This window comes from Eschscholzia californica, unplaced genomic scaffold (genome assembly GCF_041429995.1).
Source record: "Eschscholzia californica isolate CP2 unplaced genomic scaffold, dmEscCali1.0.p SCAF_5, whole genome shotgun sequence".
In the NCBI taxonomy this organism is placed as follows: domain Eukaryota; kingdom Viridiplantae; phylum Streptophyta; class Magnoliopsida; order Ranunculales; family Papaveraceae; genus Eschscholzia; species Eschscholzia californica.
Genome location: NW_028238472.1, coordinates 44,268,513 through 44,286,450, shown reverse-complemented (window position 1 = coordinate 44,286,450; position 17,938 = coordinate 44,268,513). Strand labels below are relative to the sequence as shown.

At 36.9% G+C, this 17,938-nt stretch overlaps 2 protein-coding genes across 2 annotated transcripts; both read left to right on the top strand.

The window, feature by feature from the left end:
- Positions 1 to 6,183: 6,183 nt before the first annotated feature.
- On the top strand, positions 6,184 to 9,809 carry LOC147539549 (uncharacterized). Its single transcript, XM_086639562.1, has 3 exons — positions 6,184 to 6,541; positions 6,639 to 6,979; positions 7,904 to 9,809. The coding sequence occupies exons 1-3, from the start codon at positions 6,421 to 6,423 to the stop codon at positions 9,479 to 9,481; spliced, it is 2,040 nt and encodes a 679-aa protein (XP_086495688.1). The 5' UTR covers positions 6,184 to 6,420; the 3' UTR covers positions 9,482 to 9,809.
- Positions 9,810 to 14,047: 4,238 nt separating this feature from the next.
- On the top strand, positions 14,048 to 17,938 carry LOC147539548 (magnesium transporter MRS2-1-like). The gene is made up of 5 exons (XM_086641172.1): positions 14,048 to 14,831; positions 16,527 to 16,655; positions 16,750 to 17,073; positions 17,154 to 17,201; positions 17,458 to 17,938. The coding sequence occupies exons 1-5, from the start codon at positions 14,226 to 14,228 to the stop codon at positions 17,686 to 17,688; spliced, it is 1,338 nt and encodes a 445-aa protein (XP_086497298.1). The 5' UTR covers positions 14,048 to 14,225; the 3' UTR covers positions 17,689 to 17,938.

Genomic DNA, 17,938 nt, shown 5'->3' with positions numbered 1-17,938 from the left:
AAAAAGGTATTATGGTTGCATTTACAAATATGGAAGATACAACCGCCTATTTGCATAAAACATGTAGTAATAAACAAAACGTAAAAGTGCGCGAAAATGTTAGTTCCCTTATGTAGACGATGGACCGAGTGAGCCGTAGAGATGGACTTTAACTTTAAATTTAAAAAGTCATTTATTTTGAACGAGCTAAACTTAAACGCAACAACGACATCTGCATGTACGTTCACTTTCATTCGATGCGAGTGTCTTGGCGTCACCTAGTGAGGGTCGTGGCTGATGATTTGAGGGCTCGTGTCAAATTTTAGACGAGACCCTCTTATACTGAATTATAAAGTTAAATTTTTTTTATGTCAATAAATTTTTAAAAATTAATCTTTAAAAAAAAAAGGTAAAAGTTTTAATTAATTGATTCAATTATATATAAAAAATTATGAATGAATCGAAATTCAATATTTGAGGTTTATAAATTATTACCTGAACACTGGTCCAAGAAGTCCTTCAAAGCACCTCCAACTAGGAAGCAAAACATAGTGAAAGTTTGAGACAATGGTCGAAAAACAATATCTAGAAATAAGATTTAAGAGGTTATATAATCCGAAAAGCTTTATAAATTAAAATTCTCCTTAACAAACTAGTGTTTGCTAAATCTGAATTTACTTAGAGATTGTGTCAAGTTCAAGAAATAATATTGGCTCAACCACTATTTGATTTAAACTCGAAAGAACTATTTTGAGATAAAATAAAATAAAATAGGCATATAAGAAGTTCAATCTCCAAAAATCTTATTTTGCTACCACTTAATGGACCAACTAAATTATTTTGGAGTGGGGATTGAACCCTTGCTAATGAGAGTGTCGCCCACACAACCGGTAACCCAAGCTCCAACGTGTGGGGTGGGGGGGAGGGGGGTTGGGGGGGGGGGGGGGGGGGGCAGTGGGGGATGCCTGCCAGCACCGACCCATCCACGACCCTGCATCTAATGACCAATGCCTTAGGATGGATATTTGTGTTCAGTTTTCAAGAGCAAAATCTTTGTTTGGAAGAAGCTATGACAAGTAAGAAGTTGCATTCTTATCAAGGTAAAACTTGCATTGCTTAAAGGTTGTAACTTTATTTTTTATATTACTGCAGATTTTTTTCTAAGAGCATCCCCAAGGACACTGAGGATCACCAAAAATCTCTTGTGCCATGAACAGTGACCGACCATATTTGGTCTGTCACTGTTCATCCAACCAAAATGGTGGGATGGTGGACCCTTCTTTTTTGTTTGGAAAATTTGGCCAAAACTCCCTAAAAAATTTGAGTTTTGGTTAAAAAAAATTTATGAAATTTTTGTAGGCTTCAGCTCCCTATGCAATTTTTGTAAATAATCTAATATAGGGAAATGACGAAACTGACCTTATTGCAAACCAGATTGCAAACCAGTTTGCAAACGAGAGTGCAAACCAGTTTGCAATGCAAATCAGTTTGCAAAACTTTGCAAACCAGATTGCAAAGCTTTGCAAGACAAATCAAATTGCAAAGTAGTGCAAACTAGTTTGCAAAGCTCTGCAAATCAGATTGCAAAGTGTGTGCAAAGTCATTGCAAGGCAAACCAGATTGCAAATCAATGCAAATGGGATTCCAAAGCTTCGCAAGCTAAGATTCTAATGGCAATTTCGGCATAAGAAATGGGAGTGCTTTTAGAATTGTCCTTCAAGCCTATTTCCAAATTATATATGGGGCCTAAAAGGACAAAAAGATAACTTGTCTTTTTGACAAAAAAAAACATGAAATTAGGCCTCTGATCCAATTTCTTGTTTTTGAAATTTATAATTCTTTTAAGTTGTTTTTTTTTAATCCCTTTACTAAGTTAAATGTTTGTATTTGGCCTCATAAAATATTTTGGTTTCGTTATTTTTTTTATGCCAACCATTGGGGATGCACTAAACCATCAAAAATCAATAATACAAACACTTTCAATTCAAGACTCAAAAATCTTTTACAAAGAAAAAAAAAATCAAATGCGAAATTCAAATTCGAGTCTTAAGATGATGCGGTAACATTTAATTCTAATATGTCTTAAGAAGAGATTCAAATATCAAAAGATTTCTCTTGAAAAATCCATCTAAGAAATGACACCTAACGTAATTTTTAAGTTTATAGAGTTATGCATTTGAAAATGTGTCTTCTAAATTGAGGACCTCGATCGTCTCATCTAGGAAATAGAATCTCAACTGAGACTTTATACATAACTACATAAGACAAGTTTGAATCAAATGGATATACATGGCCCCCTACTTTTTGATTAAACATGCCCTTCTTTTTTATGGGTAATTGGTTTTAGTCCTCGAATGATTGTAAATTAGCTAAGATTTACATTTAGCTAAATTAACTTTTTTTTTTTAGTTAATTCCTATACGGCCCCCTACTTTTTGACCAGCTTCCTTTATGACCCCCAAATTTTTGTAAATTCAAATATGGCCCCCTATTTTCACACAAATGCCATAACTACCCCTCCTATTAATGTATTTTCAAAATAAAAAATCTAAATTCCACCTCACACCACTCATCTCTCTCCACGTTACATATCTCTCCAACTCACCTCTCTCTCTCTCCAAGTCACCACTCTCTTCTCCGATGAAGGTCACCGGTGGGGGGGGAGGGGGGGGGGGGCAGTGGGGGATGCCTGCCAGCACCGACCCATCCACGACCCTGCATCTAATGACCAATGCCTTAGGATGGATATCTGTGTTCAGTTTTCAAGAGCAAAATCTTTGTTTGGAAGAAGCTATGACAAGTAAGAAGTTGCATTCTTATCAAGGTAAAACTTGCATTGCTTAAAGGTTGTAACTTTATTTTTTATATTACTGCAGATTTTTTTCTAAGAGCATCCCCAAGGACACTGAGGATCACCAAAAATCTCTTGTGCCATGAACAGTGACCGACCATATTTGGTCTGTTACTGTTCATCCCACCAAAATGGTGGGATGGTGGACCCTTCTTTTTTGTTTGGAAAATTTGGCCAAAACTCCCTAAAAAATTTGAGTTTTGGTTAAAAAAGATTTATGAACTTTTTGTAGGCTTCAGCTCCCTATGCAATTTTTGTAAATAATCTAATATAGGGAAATGACGAAACTGACCAAATTGCAAACCAGTTTGCAAACGAGAGTGCAAACCAGTTTGCAATGCAAATCAGTTTGCAAAACGTTGCAAACCAGATTGCAAAGCTTTGCAAGACAAATCAAATTGCAAAGTAGTGCAAACTAGTTTGCAAAGCTCTGCAAATCAGATTGCAAAGTGTGTGCAAAGTCATTGCAAGGCAAACCAGATTGCAAATCAATGCAAATGGGATTCCAAAGCTTTGCAAACCAGTTTGCAAAGCTCTATAAACCAGTTTGCAAAGCTCTGTAAATCAGATTGCAAAGCAGTGCAAACCAATTTGCAAAGCTTCGCAAGCTAAGATTCTAATGGCAATTTCGGCATAAGAAATGGGAGTGCTTTTAGAATTGTCCTTCAAGCCTATTTCCAAATTATATATGGGGCCTAAAAGGACAAAAAGATAACTTGTCTTTTTGACAAAAAAAAACATGAAATTAGGCCTCTGATCCAATTTCTTGTTTTTGAAATTTATAATTCTTTTAAGTTGTTTTTTTTTTAATCCCTTTACTAAGTTAAATGTTTGTATTTGGCCTCATAAAATATTTTGGTTTCGTTATTTTTTTTATGCCAACCATTGGGGATGCACTAAACCATCAAAAATCAATAATACAAACACTTTCAATTCAAGACTCAAAAATCTTTTACAAAGAAAAAAAAATCAAATGCGAAATTCAAATTCGAGTCTTAAGATGATGCGGTAACATTTAATTCTAATATGTCTTAAGAAGAGATTCAATATCAAAAGATTTCTCTTGAAAAATCCATCTAAGAAATGACACCTAACGTAATTTTTAAGTTTATAGAGTTATGCATTTGAAAATGTGTCTTCTAAATTGAGGACCTCGATCGTCTCATCTAGGAAATAGAATCTCAACTGAGACTTTATACATAACTACATAAGACAAGTTTGAATCAAATGGATATACATGGCCCCCTACTTTTTGATTAAACATGCCCTTCTTTTTTACGGGTAATTGGTTTTAGTCCTCGAATGATTGTAAATTAGCTAAGATTTACATTTAGCTAAATTAACCTTTTTTTTTTAGTTAATTCCTATACGACCCCCTACTTTTTGATCAGCTTCCTTTATGACCCCCAAATTTCTGTAAATTCAAATATGGCCCCCTATTTTCACACAAATGCCATAACTACCCCTCCTATTAATGTATTTTCAAAATAAAAAATCTAAATTCCACCTCACACCACTCATCTCTCTCCACGTTACATATCTCTCCAACTCACCTCTCTCTCTCTCTCCAAGTCACCACTCTCTTCTCCGATGAAGGTCGCCGGTCGGAAAATTTTCCGGCCGGCAATCTTCAAACTTAAAAAAAAAATTCACTCATCTCTCTCTCTCTAAAAATTCTGGTGAAGGGGGTTCCCTTCGCTGGAATTTTTAGAGAGAGAGATGAGTGAAAAAAAAAAATTTTAAGTTTGAAGGTCGCCGGCCGGAAAATTTTCCGGCCGGCAACCTTCATCGGAGAAGAGAGTGCTGACTTGGAGAGAGAGAGAGAGGTGAGTTGGAGAGAGACGAGTGGTGGAGTGGGAAGTGAGGTAGAATTTAGGTTTTTGTTTTTAATTTTATTTTGAAAATATATTAATGGTAAGGGTAGTTATGACACTTCCATGAAAATAGGAGGCTATATTTGAATTTCCAGAAATTTGGGGGCGATAAAGGAAGCTGGTCACAAAGTAGGGGGTCATATAGGATTTAACTCTTTTTTTTTTATGTCAAAGTGAACTCCCACCATCATCATCATTATCGTCGTTCCTCGTTGTTATCCTCTCTCATCATCATCTTCTTCGCTATTTCTCATTACTTTACCATCTACAATTTTCCCTCTTAAATTAAGGGTTTTTCTTGAGGACGCGATTTTGGGGAATAAATTCTTCAGAAAATTGATGTTCCTTTATAAAATCTCCAGAGCACAATTTGCTATGGGCCATACAGAAATATCTACAACTTTCAGAATTAATTTTAAGTAAAAGAATTAATTATTTTTATTTGAAGTTCTTTCCTCCTCTTTCTTATTCCCCTCCTCTTTCTTCTTCTTTGGAGAAAAATTCATCAATCTCATCTCTTCTCTTATTTATCTTCCCCAAATCTTCAACCCCTACTACTTTTACTTCCCTAAAATCAGAAATAAAGTTGGAGAGATAAAGAGGGAAAAAACATTATAAACTCTTGAAATAAAATCTCTTGAAGCTCTTAATACATCTTCAATGGGACGTCCAAAGCAAGTTTCTTCATCCATTAATACTCTCCAAGGGAGATAAACACATTCTAAACTCTAGAAATCAGTTAATTTTGAGTCCTAAAACATATTTTTGATCACTTCTAAACATATTAGGTGCATCCTCCATGTTTTTAGGGTTTAGTAATTAGAAGAAAACAAAGCTTTGAAGAAAACAAAGCTTTGAAGAAGATGAAGAAAAAAAGAAACACTTGGAAGGAGTTAGGGTTCAGATCTCTAGAAAGATTTTGTTTAAGTTTATAAAAGTTCCTTCCAATTTCTTTTGTGGGAGCTTCTAAAAATTTATTTAGTTTACATCCCAAAATTAAAAGCCCTATAGCAACAAATATAAACAAAAAGTCAATCCCAATTGACAAATTTTGTAGAAAATTTTTATTTTTCGGAGATTTTTTTTATTCCCCAAAGCCGCAACCTTTCTTAATCGGGGACCTCAAAAATCAAAGAGAAATTTCCAGGTTACACTGGCTAGCGATCCTTCTCTTACGGGTGAATTTGATGACTTTGTTAAACTAGAAATGAATTAATAAATGGTGTATGTGGTTTGAGCGACTATCAAATATCCATGAAAATGACTTTGAAAGTGATTAAAAGATAGTAAAAGAATATATAATACGGATTAAAAGACAAAAATCTTTGATTTTTGAAGATGGGAAGGAGAAGTAAAAAAACGACGAAGACGAACATTTATTTGAAGACGATTACAAATTTGCAATTCAAAGGGTAGTTACGTCATACGTTACAAATTTCCAATTAAAAAGGTAGTTACGTCATACGTGTTTTATTAACCGGCTTCTAAAGAAATCTGTTAGTTTTAGGGTGTAAGTTCAATTACCAATTGAAAAGGGGGGAATCTGCAAATGACCATTACAAGAAGCGCAGTAGAGCAAAACCCCACTCCCATGTTATTTCACACTTCTCAACTGTTTAACCCATTCTTCTTGTTTATGTCGAAACCCTAATTCCTGTTACTGATTTTCTTCAGAGAATCACCGAATTCCTTCTCTCTCTCTCTGAGCATTCGGCCATGGAGTTTAGATTCCGACCAGAAGACGCTGAAGCTTCTTCTACGTATTTTCCTCCTCCACAGTTTAGATTTTCTCCTTCACAATCAACCAGTAATTACTTCAGTCAACAAGCATTTAGTGGTATGAGCCAAACCCTAAACCTCTTTTTTCTCAAACAAATTTCTTTTTCATTTCTTGATTTCCTCACTTCTTTGATTTTTGTTGGTTGTTATTTCAGCTGGTTACTTTAACAATGGAATGGGGAGACCAGAGTTTATGACTAATCCAAATTTAGATCCTGTAAGAGAATCAATTCGTAGAGAATTTGAAAAAGAACAAATTCGAAAAGAGATAATAGCAGAAGAGATTATACGTAGACAAGTATTAGAAGCTGAAGTTAGGAGAGAACTGGCTATGGAGCAAAATTTAGGGTTTTCATTTGGTCCTACTTCATTGCATTATCATCCTTTAGATACTAATAATAATAGAGTACAAGAGAGAGTTTCTCTCTCATCACATACGGAAACTGATGATGATTTACCATTTCAGAGAGATCCCATAGCAGCTAAACTTGCAGCGGTGAGAACATCGACTAAATTACGATATATCTTGTTTTTAATGAGCTAATCATAGTCTGATCTGAGGAGCTAATCATAGTCTGAGAATATCTATCTCTCTTTAAATTTTCGTTTTCATTTATTTATTGCTTTTGATGCTTGTTATTTATAACTTGAAATCTTTCCGTTTGATTTTGTTATATCACTTGAAATTTAGTGGTTTATGGTGAATCTGTTTACATTTTTCTTTCTCTTTTGATGACCTGAATAATCTGCTTAAACTTCTCTTTCTACCTTCCATGTCATCTTGCTTAGATGTTGTGTGTCACACCAACCCTTCTGGCAGTTATCGATATTGTCCCCGCTTTAGACACCTGAGGTCCAAGCTCATAGGCACGGGGTATTGTTCGTGGCGAATGCTCCACGAGCCCACCCAAAAGTTCTCGACATTGCCGAAGACACACGATTCGCGTATCCATCAGAGTACGCATCGACACCGTGGACCCCTAACATGTAGGATTTTGTCGAAACTTAGTCACCACCCACCGTAGTGTGAGGTTTTGTTCCACACTGGGAGCCTCTACACTTACTAAGCTTGAGTATTCACCTATAGCCCAAGCTTTGGACACTCTCGCGAGCGATGCGGGACTATCACAATCCCCCATCCTCAGCAAAAAGCCGTACTCGACTCTGATACCACTTGTGACACCCCAAATATTAGCAGTTATAGTACCACATAGGGAAAAGGGTGATCTAGTAACTAAGAATATAATGTCTAGCTTCTTTTCACTTAGTACCGATTGGTTTTGAGTTGGATGACCACAAATTTAACAGATGTCATGCCCAAAAACTACAAGAAGGTTTTTAACGAGGTTTGCGGTTTTATCGTATGACAATTATGGTATGGTGAATAACAGAAGCACTCTCCCTGATTATTTTGTTGCAGGCTAAGCCGAGGAACACCACTTTTACTGGGATCAAGAGGAAAGTAGCAGCTATAGGAGTTAGTGAGCTCAGTCTAGGTAGTTCAAAGAAGAAACCTCAGAAGGAGTGGAGTTGTGCTCTTTGTAAGGTGACTGCTACAAGTGAGCAAGGTCTCGATTGCCATCTTCAAGGAAGGAAGCATAAAAGCAGAGAAGCAGCAATGATGAGAGAAAACATAGAAGCAAGAAAGGAGAATGAGATCGCCAATAGTGATAAGCAAGAGCCAATAGAGATTATCATCAGTTCAAATTCAAAGCCCAAGCATGAGAAGAAACCAGGGCGAGCTAACAAGGAGAATGATGAAGCAGAATTTCAGGAAACACAAGCTACAGACGTTCAAAGCCGGAATTACCCTCTAGAAGGCAAGAAACATGGATCTGAGGAAGAATCCAGAGACAATAAATCACCGAACAAGGACATCGATAGCTCTGTTACATTACCGAGCACAAGTGAAATACCAGATGTGTCAAAGATCAGTAATTCAAAGTCAAAGAAAAGGTTGGGGAAGAGGAAGAATAGTGATGCAGGAGTACAGTGGAAGCAGATCACAGAAGATGCTAAGAAAAAATTTCAATTTTGGTGTGAAGACTGCCAGGTAGGCTGTCCAAATGAGAAAGTTATGTCCATCCACCAGAGGGGGAAAAAGCACATGGCTAAGATTCAGGTACCAAATCAAGATGTTGACAATGTAAAGCGACTGAGTATAAAGAATGAGGAACCAGAAACCCAGAAAAAACAGAAGATGGAACAAGACTGCAAGAAAATATTCAAATTTCGATGTGATTATTGCGAGGTAAGCTGCCCAAACGCAAAAGTGATGTCCGATCACGAGAGGGGCAAAAAGCACTTGGCTATGCTTCAACGAGCAAAACAAGATGGTTTGGATATTAAGCCTCTACTGACGGAAATTGAAGAACCAATGGGGCAAGAAAAACATATTTCTGAAGATGCCAAGAAAAGATATAGATTTTGGTGTGATCAGTGCCAGGTAGGGTGCGGAAACGAAAAGGTGAAAGCAGATCACGAGAAGGGGAAAAAGCACATGGCCTGCCTTCGAGCTACCAACAGAACCACTGAGGCTGCTATCGGGAAAGAAGTTGAAGAGGCAAATGAGGAAAACGCGACAAATTGTGACGGAGGAGAAGAACTGCCAAATAAAGTATTAGAAATGAAGGCAGTAGTTGAAGAGGCAAATGAGGAGAAAGCGACAAATTGTGATGGAGGAGAACAGCCAAATGAAGGAGTATTAGAAATGAAGGTAATAGTTGAAGAGGCAAATGAGGAAAAAGGGACAAATTGTGATGGAGGAGAAGAACCGCCAAATAAAGAATCAGAAATGAAGGCAGAAGTTGAAGAGGCAAATGAGGAAAACGCGACAAATTGTGATGGAGGAGAGGAACCATCAAATAAAGTATTAGAAATGAAGGCAACAGTAGATGAAGTGGTAAAAACAGAGGTAGAGGACGGTCAGAAGAACGAGCCGTTAGGCCAACAAATAGAGAAGATAATGAATTTAGAGAACTTCGATGGACAAGAATGAGACGACAAAACCTATGGTATGTTATTTTGGCATGTTTTTTGTACAATTGTCGTGGAGATGCCTGCTTGGATGCAGTTTAATTTAATGTGAAGTATGCCATTCACCTTACTGAAACATTTTAGATGCAGTATAATTGATGTTTGTAACTGTGGGTGAAATTTGCTAGTCGTGAGACTCTGAGAGTGCCTTGTAAATTGGGTGTAATTTTCTGGCAACTCTAGTTAAAGTCTTAAGAGTTCAAATCCAAAGCTCATTTCAAGTTGGGATAAGTGATTTCATCAATTAGAACTTCCAAATTGGAAAGCTAATAAGATTATTTTGTTCTTCATTTGGGTCCTCCTTCAAGGTAACACAATCAAATTATCATTCACCGAAACATTTTCAAAAGAGTAACGTATTCGGTATAAGACTTTGGGCCGAGGGAGGAAACCGAGTGGGACTTTGTCGAGCTTCGTAGAGAGGTAAGCCTAACTTAAGGTATTTGCTCCCTCCAAATGATGAGAGAGAAATATACTATTATGCAAGGGGAAACTGTCTTTCTTCCACAACTAGCTCTTTTGTCTGCAACGAGTTCAAGTTCGATACATTAGTTTGGGATTTAGTGAGTCAGGAATCGATTTATCCATCCAAATGTCTGAACTAGAGTACTAGCCTATCAATCAAAAAGATTGATAAGGAACATGAACTTAAACACCAATTTTCAGACCACTTAGAAGCATAATACACTGGACCACCATTTTCTAATTGTCTGAAGATGAAAATACATTTAGTGTTGATAAACCCTCGCGATCATCCAACCCAAAACTCCATTTTGTTGTTCGATCCTTCTCTGTTATCCTTCTCTGGACTTCATAGTGAATTACCCTCGCGATCATCCAACCCAAAACTCCATTTTGTTGTTCAATCCTTCTCTGTTATCCTTCTCTGGACTTCATAGTGAATTACCTGTATCGACGTTGAAGCTTAATACAGGACTCATAGTGGAAACAAAAAAAAGATAATTTAACATAGACTAGGAACAGGAGAAGCAAATCAAGTAGGTCCAATTTTTTGAAATTTTCTTGTTCAAATAATTTTTCCTGCTAACAAAGATAGAGAGTACAAATTTTTTTCCTAGAACTATGACTAAAAAGATTACCGAATACGAATTATAAATGTAAATGGTAACATCTGTTAAGTTTGTGATCATCCAACTCAAAACCAATTGGCAATGAGTGGAGAGGACCTATACTTTATATCCTTGGTTGCTAGTTACCCATTCTTCCATGTGGGACTATTCTCACACGCCCCCTCACGTGTGGGGTTCTTTGAGCCTAACACGTGTGTTTTTTTTCTTTACGGGTGACGTGGAGCACGTGTGGCTTTTAAGCCTATCACGTATGGGCCTAGCTCTGATACCATGTTAAGTTTGCGATCATCCAACTCAAAACCAATTGGCAATGAGTGGAGAGGACCTATACTTTATATCCTTGGTTGCTAGTTACCCATTCTTCCATGTGGGACTATTCTCACAACATCGACATCGCTCGTTATGGGTATCCATATCGGGTAGCACTATGACATTTGTGGCACAAAATCTAGAAAAGAAATATATTTCAATCATAGTTATTAGGTCTCTATTTTACAAAATATCACTACTTTTAGATTCATGATTGTTAATTTATACCTAGTAAAGTAGTTCATAACGGTCTTGCCAACTAGGGAACGACAAAAGATGGCCTGTGTAAACGGGAGTAGGAAACAACAGGTCTATAGCCGATCGTGGCATTCTCGGTGCGAGCCACCTGTCATGGAACATGGTGCTTCTAGAGCTGTTGAGGGACGACCAAGGAACCACCACAACCAGGACCTGCTAGCCATGAGCCAGACCTGTCCGGGGTATTTTCACCAAAATGTGCTCTAAAACTAGCCACTTTACGGTGATTACAAGGGTATTTTAGCCGAAACAATGTGTCTTGACTAAACTGCCGACGTTATCCACCAAAGAACAGCTATTCACCAAAATGCAGTTAAAGAACTAACACTTTTGAGATAATTCAAGTTCATTAAATTAATTATTAACTGCAGTCCCTTGAAGCTCCCACAACGACGACAAACTCATCGTTCATATCAGTCATAACAATTGTTAGTCCAAATTTAAAAGCGAAAATTGGCTAGACAAAGACATATGTGCATTTGGACCGTGCTTCTCTAAAAGGTTGATGTATCAGACACCCAATACCAGTGCCATTATTCCAGTTTCTTCAGTTAGAGCCTAGATGTCATAGTTTTTCGGTTCTTTCGAGAAAATTTACAAGTGCCAAGTCTTTCTTTCCCTTAAATACACCTATCAACCACATGGGAAAATCTAATTTCCAAGAAAATTTTTCTTTTTCTCAAGAAAAATGTGAATCAAACACACATTAAATAAGTCATTTTGGGCAGGTAAGATTTAATCTTGAAAATAGTTGAACTTCATACCTCAATTGAATGGCCGGAATGAAAACCTATCAAGGGTTTGACCTTCATCTGGATGCTGATAACGGTGATGCAAATGAAGAGGGACCCTTGAATCCGACCAAGTAGCAGGGGACAACGACGACGAAGACGATAAGAATCTCTCAGTTCCTGCTTGAGGCATTGATAAATTCCGTCCAGACGACATTTCTCTGCTCAATTCAGCTTCTAATGCTCGCTTCCGGATGATCTCTTGGGCAATAATCTCTTCTCTAATCTTTTCTTTTTCAAGTTCAATTTTAATCTCTTCTCTCAACTGATCATAATCCCTTCTCCTAACAAGATCAGTTCTTCTTCCTGTTTCTTCATTAATAAAACCCACTGATCACAAAAAAAAAAAATCAAACAACAGTTTTTGAGAAATAAAAATAAAATTAATCAAAGAAGTAAAAAAGGGGTTTGGGTCGTTGTCCATACTACGGAATGGTTGTTCGGAGAAGTAAGTATAACCGCCGGAACTGGAAGGAGGAGTGGAATACGTAGAGAAAAGGTTAGGTTTATGTGGTAAGGATCGGTACTCCATTGCATGCAGAGGTGGATCGAGAAGCACCGGTTATCCGATTCCAGGGTCTATGATTTTGGGTTTAGAAAGGGTAAATATTTGTAAAATGTAAAAAAAAAAAAAAAAAAAGAGATTCTTTCTTCTTGCCCCCAGCCTTGGGAATGGGAATGGGAGGGTATCGGACTCTAACTTCATCAGGTTGGTAAGCTCGGGCATCTTAGGTTGGTGATCGTCGTCCAGTTAGATAGTTTCGGTCCGTTGCATTCAAGGAGTCTTTGGTCTATCACTCTATCGTCTAAGCATGTCAGTGTTATCGGATCCATAGACCGTCTTGGCCAAGCTTTTCGAGATTACCTAAGGGCTTGCTTCTCCACCAAATATTGCAAGATTGAAAGGTTCCTTTTCGCTATCACATAACAAAAATTATAATTTGCATTTTAGAAATGAAAAGAAATGCAATAACTTAAAAAGTTTCTACACATAATAATAATAATAAGCAATCATCATTTGGCGATTAAGAAGTGCTAATCAATGAATCTATCCTCATATGTCCGGTAACGTACTATCGTTGCCCCAAAGACTAAGACAAGCACATTGTTGATAAATATGTTGCTGATTCAAGAAGCAGCTCTATGGCGAACCTTAAAACTATCAAAATTAGCAACAGATCGAAATACATGCATCTTGTTTGCCAAAAGCAAAATCCAGAATATCCAATTGCATCATCTTTAAGGAAAGATGAGAAAATATGATAAAAGATGTCGCAGTAAACTATCTCAAAACCACCACTTCAGTCATGCTAGTTGTTGTTGTTCGGCATTTGCTGCTATCACATCTTGTCATAATTCAAAATAGCACTGGAATAACAACATTATATAAAATCAAACAAGCAATTGAAGTCTGAAGAAATATAAAACATGCTCAATAAGTAGTTACCATTTACCAATTACTTCAAGGTATCAAGTAGATGGAACAACTACTTGTCGCCGCAACAAAAACAACAATTGAAGCATATTCATGATCAAGTACAACACGGAGATCATCAATCAGGGTTCAAAAAGCTGAAGAATATGTTTGAACTAAACCTTATACCAATCTTTCAACACAACACAACCAAGAAGAAAAGGATTTAGCATAGAAAACTAAATTTCATCATAAGGGTAAAAATGAAAGAAATCAACTCTTAAGAGTTGATTGATGGAAAAAATACAAAAGGGAGTTTGTAGAAGCTGGTCATTCATTTTTTTTTTTTTGAGAAATCGACTACGATCTACGTTAGTCGTTACAAGGCATTGATACGTCATGAAGATGTGATGAACATAATAATTAAACCATAACGAAAAAGGTTTAAAACCCGACAACATGAAAGAGACATAAAACTCGACAAATTTATTACTGCAATATTTACTTTATATATTGCATAACTTACATGAGATAAATCTTGATGGCAAACTACTTCCATCGAAACTCGATCCCACGACCTCATGGGCTTAAGAGGGGGTGTCCAACAGTTGCACCAAAGGGTGGTCTGGACAGTTGGTCATTCATTGAAGGACTAGTTTGGTTAGTTAGTCATATTGAGAGGGTCAAAATGAAATTTAACCAACAAAAATGCTAAGAAAGAAATCAAAGGGATACGATTGGAAAATATGTCTAGGATTGAATCAAGCAAAGTATCTCAAAAGCTTCAGGTTTTTTTAATTTCTTCAGATATTGAAGAAGAACACTAACTACATCAATCAATCAATGGCTGACCTAAAAGAACGTCTTCTTCCACCTAGACCTACTTCATCAATTAACCTAAGAGAAGCAGCAGTCAATTCTCGTCCTTCTGCTTCTGGTCGCCCTCCTCTTTTCCAAGGTACAGATTTTCTAGGTCTTAAAAAACGTGGTCAAGCACTTCGATCATGGATTCGTGTTGATTCATCTGGAAATTCACAAATAATGGAAGTTGATAAGTTCACTATGATGCGTCGTTGTGATCTTCCTGCTCGAGATCTTCGTCTTCTTGATCCTCTTTTCGTTTATCCTTCAACAATTCTTGGTAGAGAAAAAGCGATTGTGGTAAACCTAGAACAAATTAGATGTATAATCACAGCTGATGAAGTTTTATTGTTGAATTCATTAGATAGTTATGTGTTACAATATGTGGTTGAATTGCAAAGAAGATTAACAACTGCTGGAGTTGGAGAAGTTTGGCAATCAGATGGTCCTCCTGATATCGGAGGAAGAAGAAGAGGAAGTAAGAGTTTTGATAGTATGTTTGTTACTTCTTCTCCTGATTATTTACCTTTTGAATTTAGGGCTCTTGAAGTTGCTCTTGAAGCTGCTTGTACCTATCTTGATGCTCAGGTAACTTCCAATTCATTACTGTTTTGAACTGAGCTTCCAACATTTTGTGGAAAAATTGCAGCTTTTAGTTTCAGTTGTCTTTTAATTTGCTGGAATTCTTAAATTGGTGAATACATAAATGATCTAGGCTTTTAGGCAAAAACATGAGATGATTTAGGTTTACCCGATTCAAAATTTTCGAAACTTTATAAGGATTGTGTAGTTCTAGGTTGATAATTTGTTCAATGGATGTCTTTGTAATGCTAGCTATTACGTGAGCCGATCCAAGTTAGGGTAAATACTTCGTTTTAATTGTTATACATTCTTACTAGAAGGACTAGAATATCAGTGATTGTAGAAAATATTTGTGATAGGATTCCACAAGTTCAAGTTAAATCTTAAGAGTTGGAACTTGGAATGTCTTCAGACTCCTCTTCAACCTTCACGTTGGAGCAATTGTGGGTATGAGATTGTACTGAAGAGAGACTTACAAATTTACAGAAACGATAGATTATTATGCAAATTGATTGTGATCTCATTTTTTTGGAATATCCTCCTCCTAACGAATCACATTTTCGATCGTTTAAAGGTGAGGTTGACTTGATTTATGTACGAATTGGTTCACAACTTCAATTGTATATGTAACTTCTCAACTCTTGAAAGTTGAAAGTGAAATAAATAGCAGCACTGTAATCAGCAGTAAATAATCTATCGCGTGATGGATTTAGAGTTCTCATGAAAGAATTTCGGAAGCTAGAAGCTAGACTGGATTTTGTCTCCTCTGGCCATTAGCTTGCTAAGGTCTCTGAGAATGTAGACCTATTGGAAGGAGATTTATAAAAATCTTAGGATTTACCGTGTCCACTTGCGATTTATAGGAATATAGCATTTGTCCACTCTAAGTAGTAATTTGATCTTGGAGTCATTAACCGCTTGTGCTGCAAATGCAGTAGTTCTGTTCCAGAAGCGAGCTAATGGTGAAAGGAGTTAAACGTAAGCTTTTGGCCGTCAAGGCGTCAAGCTTGAAATAAACATTTCAGGGAACTTGAGAAAGTTGTTTTTATTTCTTACGTGTAAAAATTTTGAGAGTACAATACATTGCGGATACCCACTAAAGCCACCAGAATGAACGTGAACAAGATAAACGTGAAGTTACACATATGCAATGGCTGCCTAAGTGACATGGTCAACATTTTGGGTGCCAAGCATTGGGCACGTAACTGTAATATTTACCCCTTTATATATTTTATAGGTTTTGTGCTACTGTAGATTGTCCCTCCAGGCTTCAATGTAGCCTGACTTGGGCTACCAGCACCATTAGTTGCTGCTTCAACTTTCACAGTGGCACCCCGAATATATGAAAATGCGGAACTTTACTTTTTGGTTAATGTTTATTGTCTCTCTTTTCTGTTTTCTGATAAATAAAATTGAAGACGTGGTAATAAATCTCGAAATTTTAGTAAAACTAACCGAAAAATTTCAGTTTTGATTGGCACCCCAACGAAATTCAACACATAGTGTTGTTACGGTTGAAATCACTGTGCACATATGTATATCAGTGGAAGTTTGTTTTCCCCTGATGCGGCAGAAATTGTAAAAGGAGTATCCCTGCTATGTAGCTAAATTCATTAATTATCCAAGAAATGCTTATATGGTCTCAGTTTTACAAAATGAGTTTCAGGATCCAGCTGTTTTACTGATATTTCCCACTTGCAGGCAGCAGAGTTAGAAATTGAAGCTTACCCTTTGCTAGATGAGCTGACATCTAAGATCAGTACCTTAAACTTGGAACGTGTGCGTCGGTTGAAAAGCAGACTTGTTGCGTTGACTCGTAGAGTTCAGAAGGTTTACAGATTTCCTCTTTCTGATATCTCATCAAAGATTCCTATGAATGCATTTGTCAATCAGGAATCTAATTCTTTTAGCTCTATTTATGTAGGTTAGGGATGAAATAGAGCAACTAATGGACGATGATGGAGATATGGCTGAAATGTATCTTACTGAGAAAAAAAGACGGATGGAGACATCTTTATACGGTGACCAATCTTTTGGATACTCAGCCGGTGGACAATCTGTTTCTGCTCCAGTTTCTCCCGTCTCTTCCCCTCCCGATACTCGGAAGCTTGAGAAGACCTTGAGCACGAGGAGCAGGCATGAGAGCATGAGGAGTTCAGAAAGCACTAGTGAGAACATAGAAGAACTTGAGATGTTGTTGGAAGCATATTTTGTTGTCATTGATAGTACCCTGAACAAGCTAACATCGGTATATAGCATATAATAAACTATCTTTCTAAGTAATCCCGTTTTTCATTTTCATCTCTATAAATCTCTTGTGTTTTGCAGCTGAAGGAATACATTGACGATACAGAAGACTTCATCAACATTCAACTGGTTAGTATCTTTTCCTTTTCATAATTTGAGAGTTCTCGTACCACTCTTAAGAGTCGAAATCAGCAAGGAACGAATACCAAGAAACCACCAAATGGTGGTAACTCTCTTGGTATAGACATGCTGGAAAGTGAAGTCATATCCAACTATCCATTATATCATGCCTGTGAATTTGTTTGACATTCACTTCTGTTGGTATGCCCAATTATTCTAAAGATGTCTGTTAGAAAGTTAAAAGACTATGTGTTTGTTGTGACAGGATAATGTCCGAAACCAGCTGATCCAATTTGAACTACTGCTTACGACTGCAACATTTGTCGTTGCAATCTTTGGAGTAGTAGCAGGGGTTTTCGGAATGAACTTTACGGTACCATTATTTGATGAACCCAATGCATTCAACTGGGTACTTGTAATCACAGGGGTATGTGGGGTCATTATATTTTGTTCATTTTTATGGTTTTTCAAATACAAAAGGCTCATGCCCTTGTAGACCATTGAAATGAAAAGTAGGAAGTTTGGGAGGATATTTAATTTGTTATGTAGATTTGAAATAAGGAAAAACTGTCGCAAAAAAGAAGCTCTACCTACTTCTATGTATCCATTTTGTGCCATTGCAATTTTATGGCATGTGGTATAAAAAAAAATTATTTTTTCTTTTATGTATGTAAATCTCAAGCTCTGAGAGCTTCTGATGTGACAGATATTCCTGATTCTTTCACCAATAACTCTTGTTCTGTTTA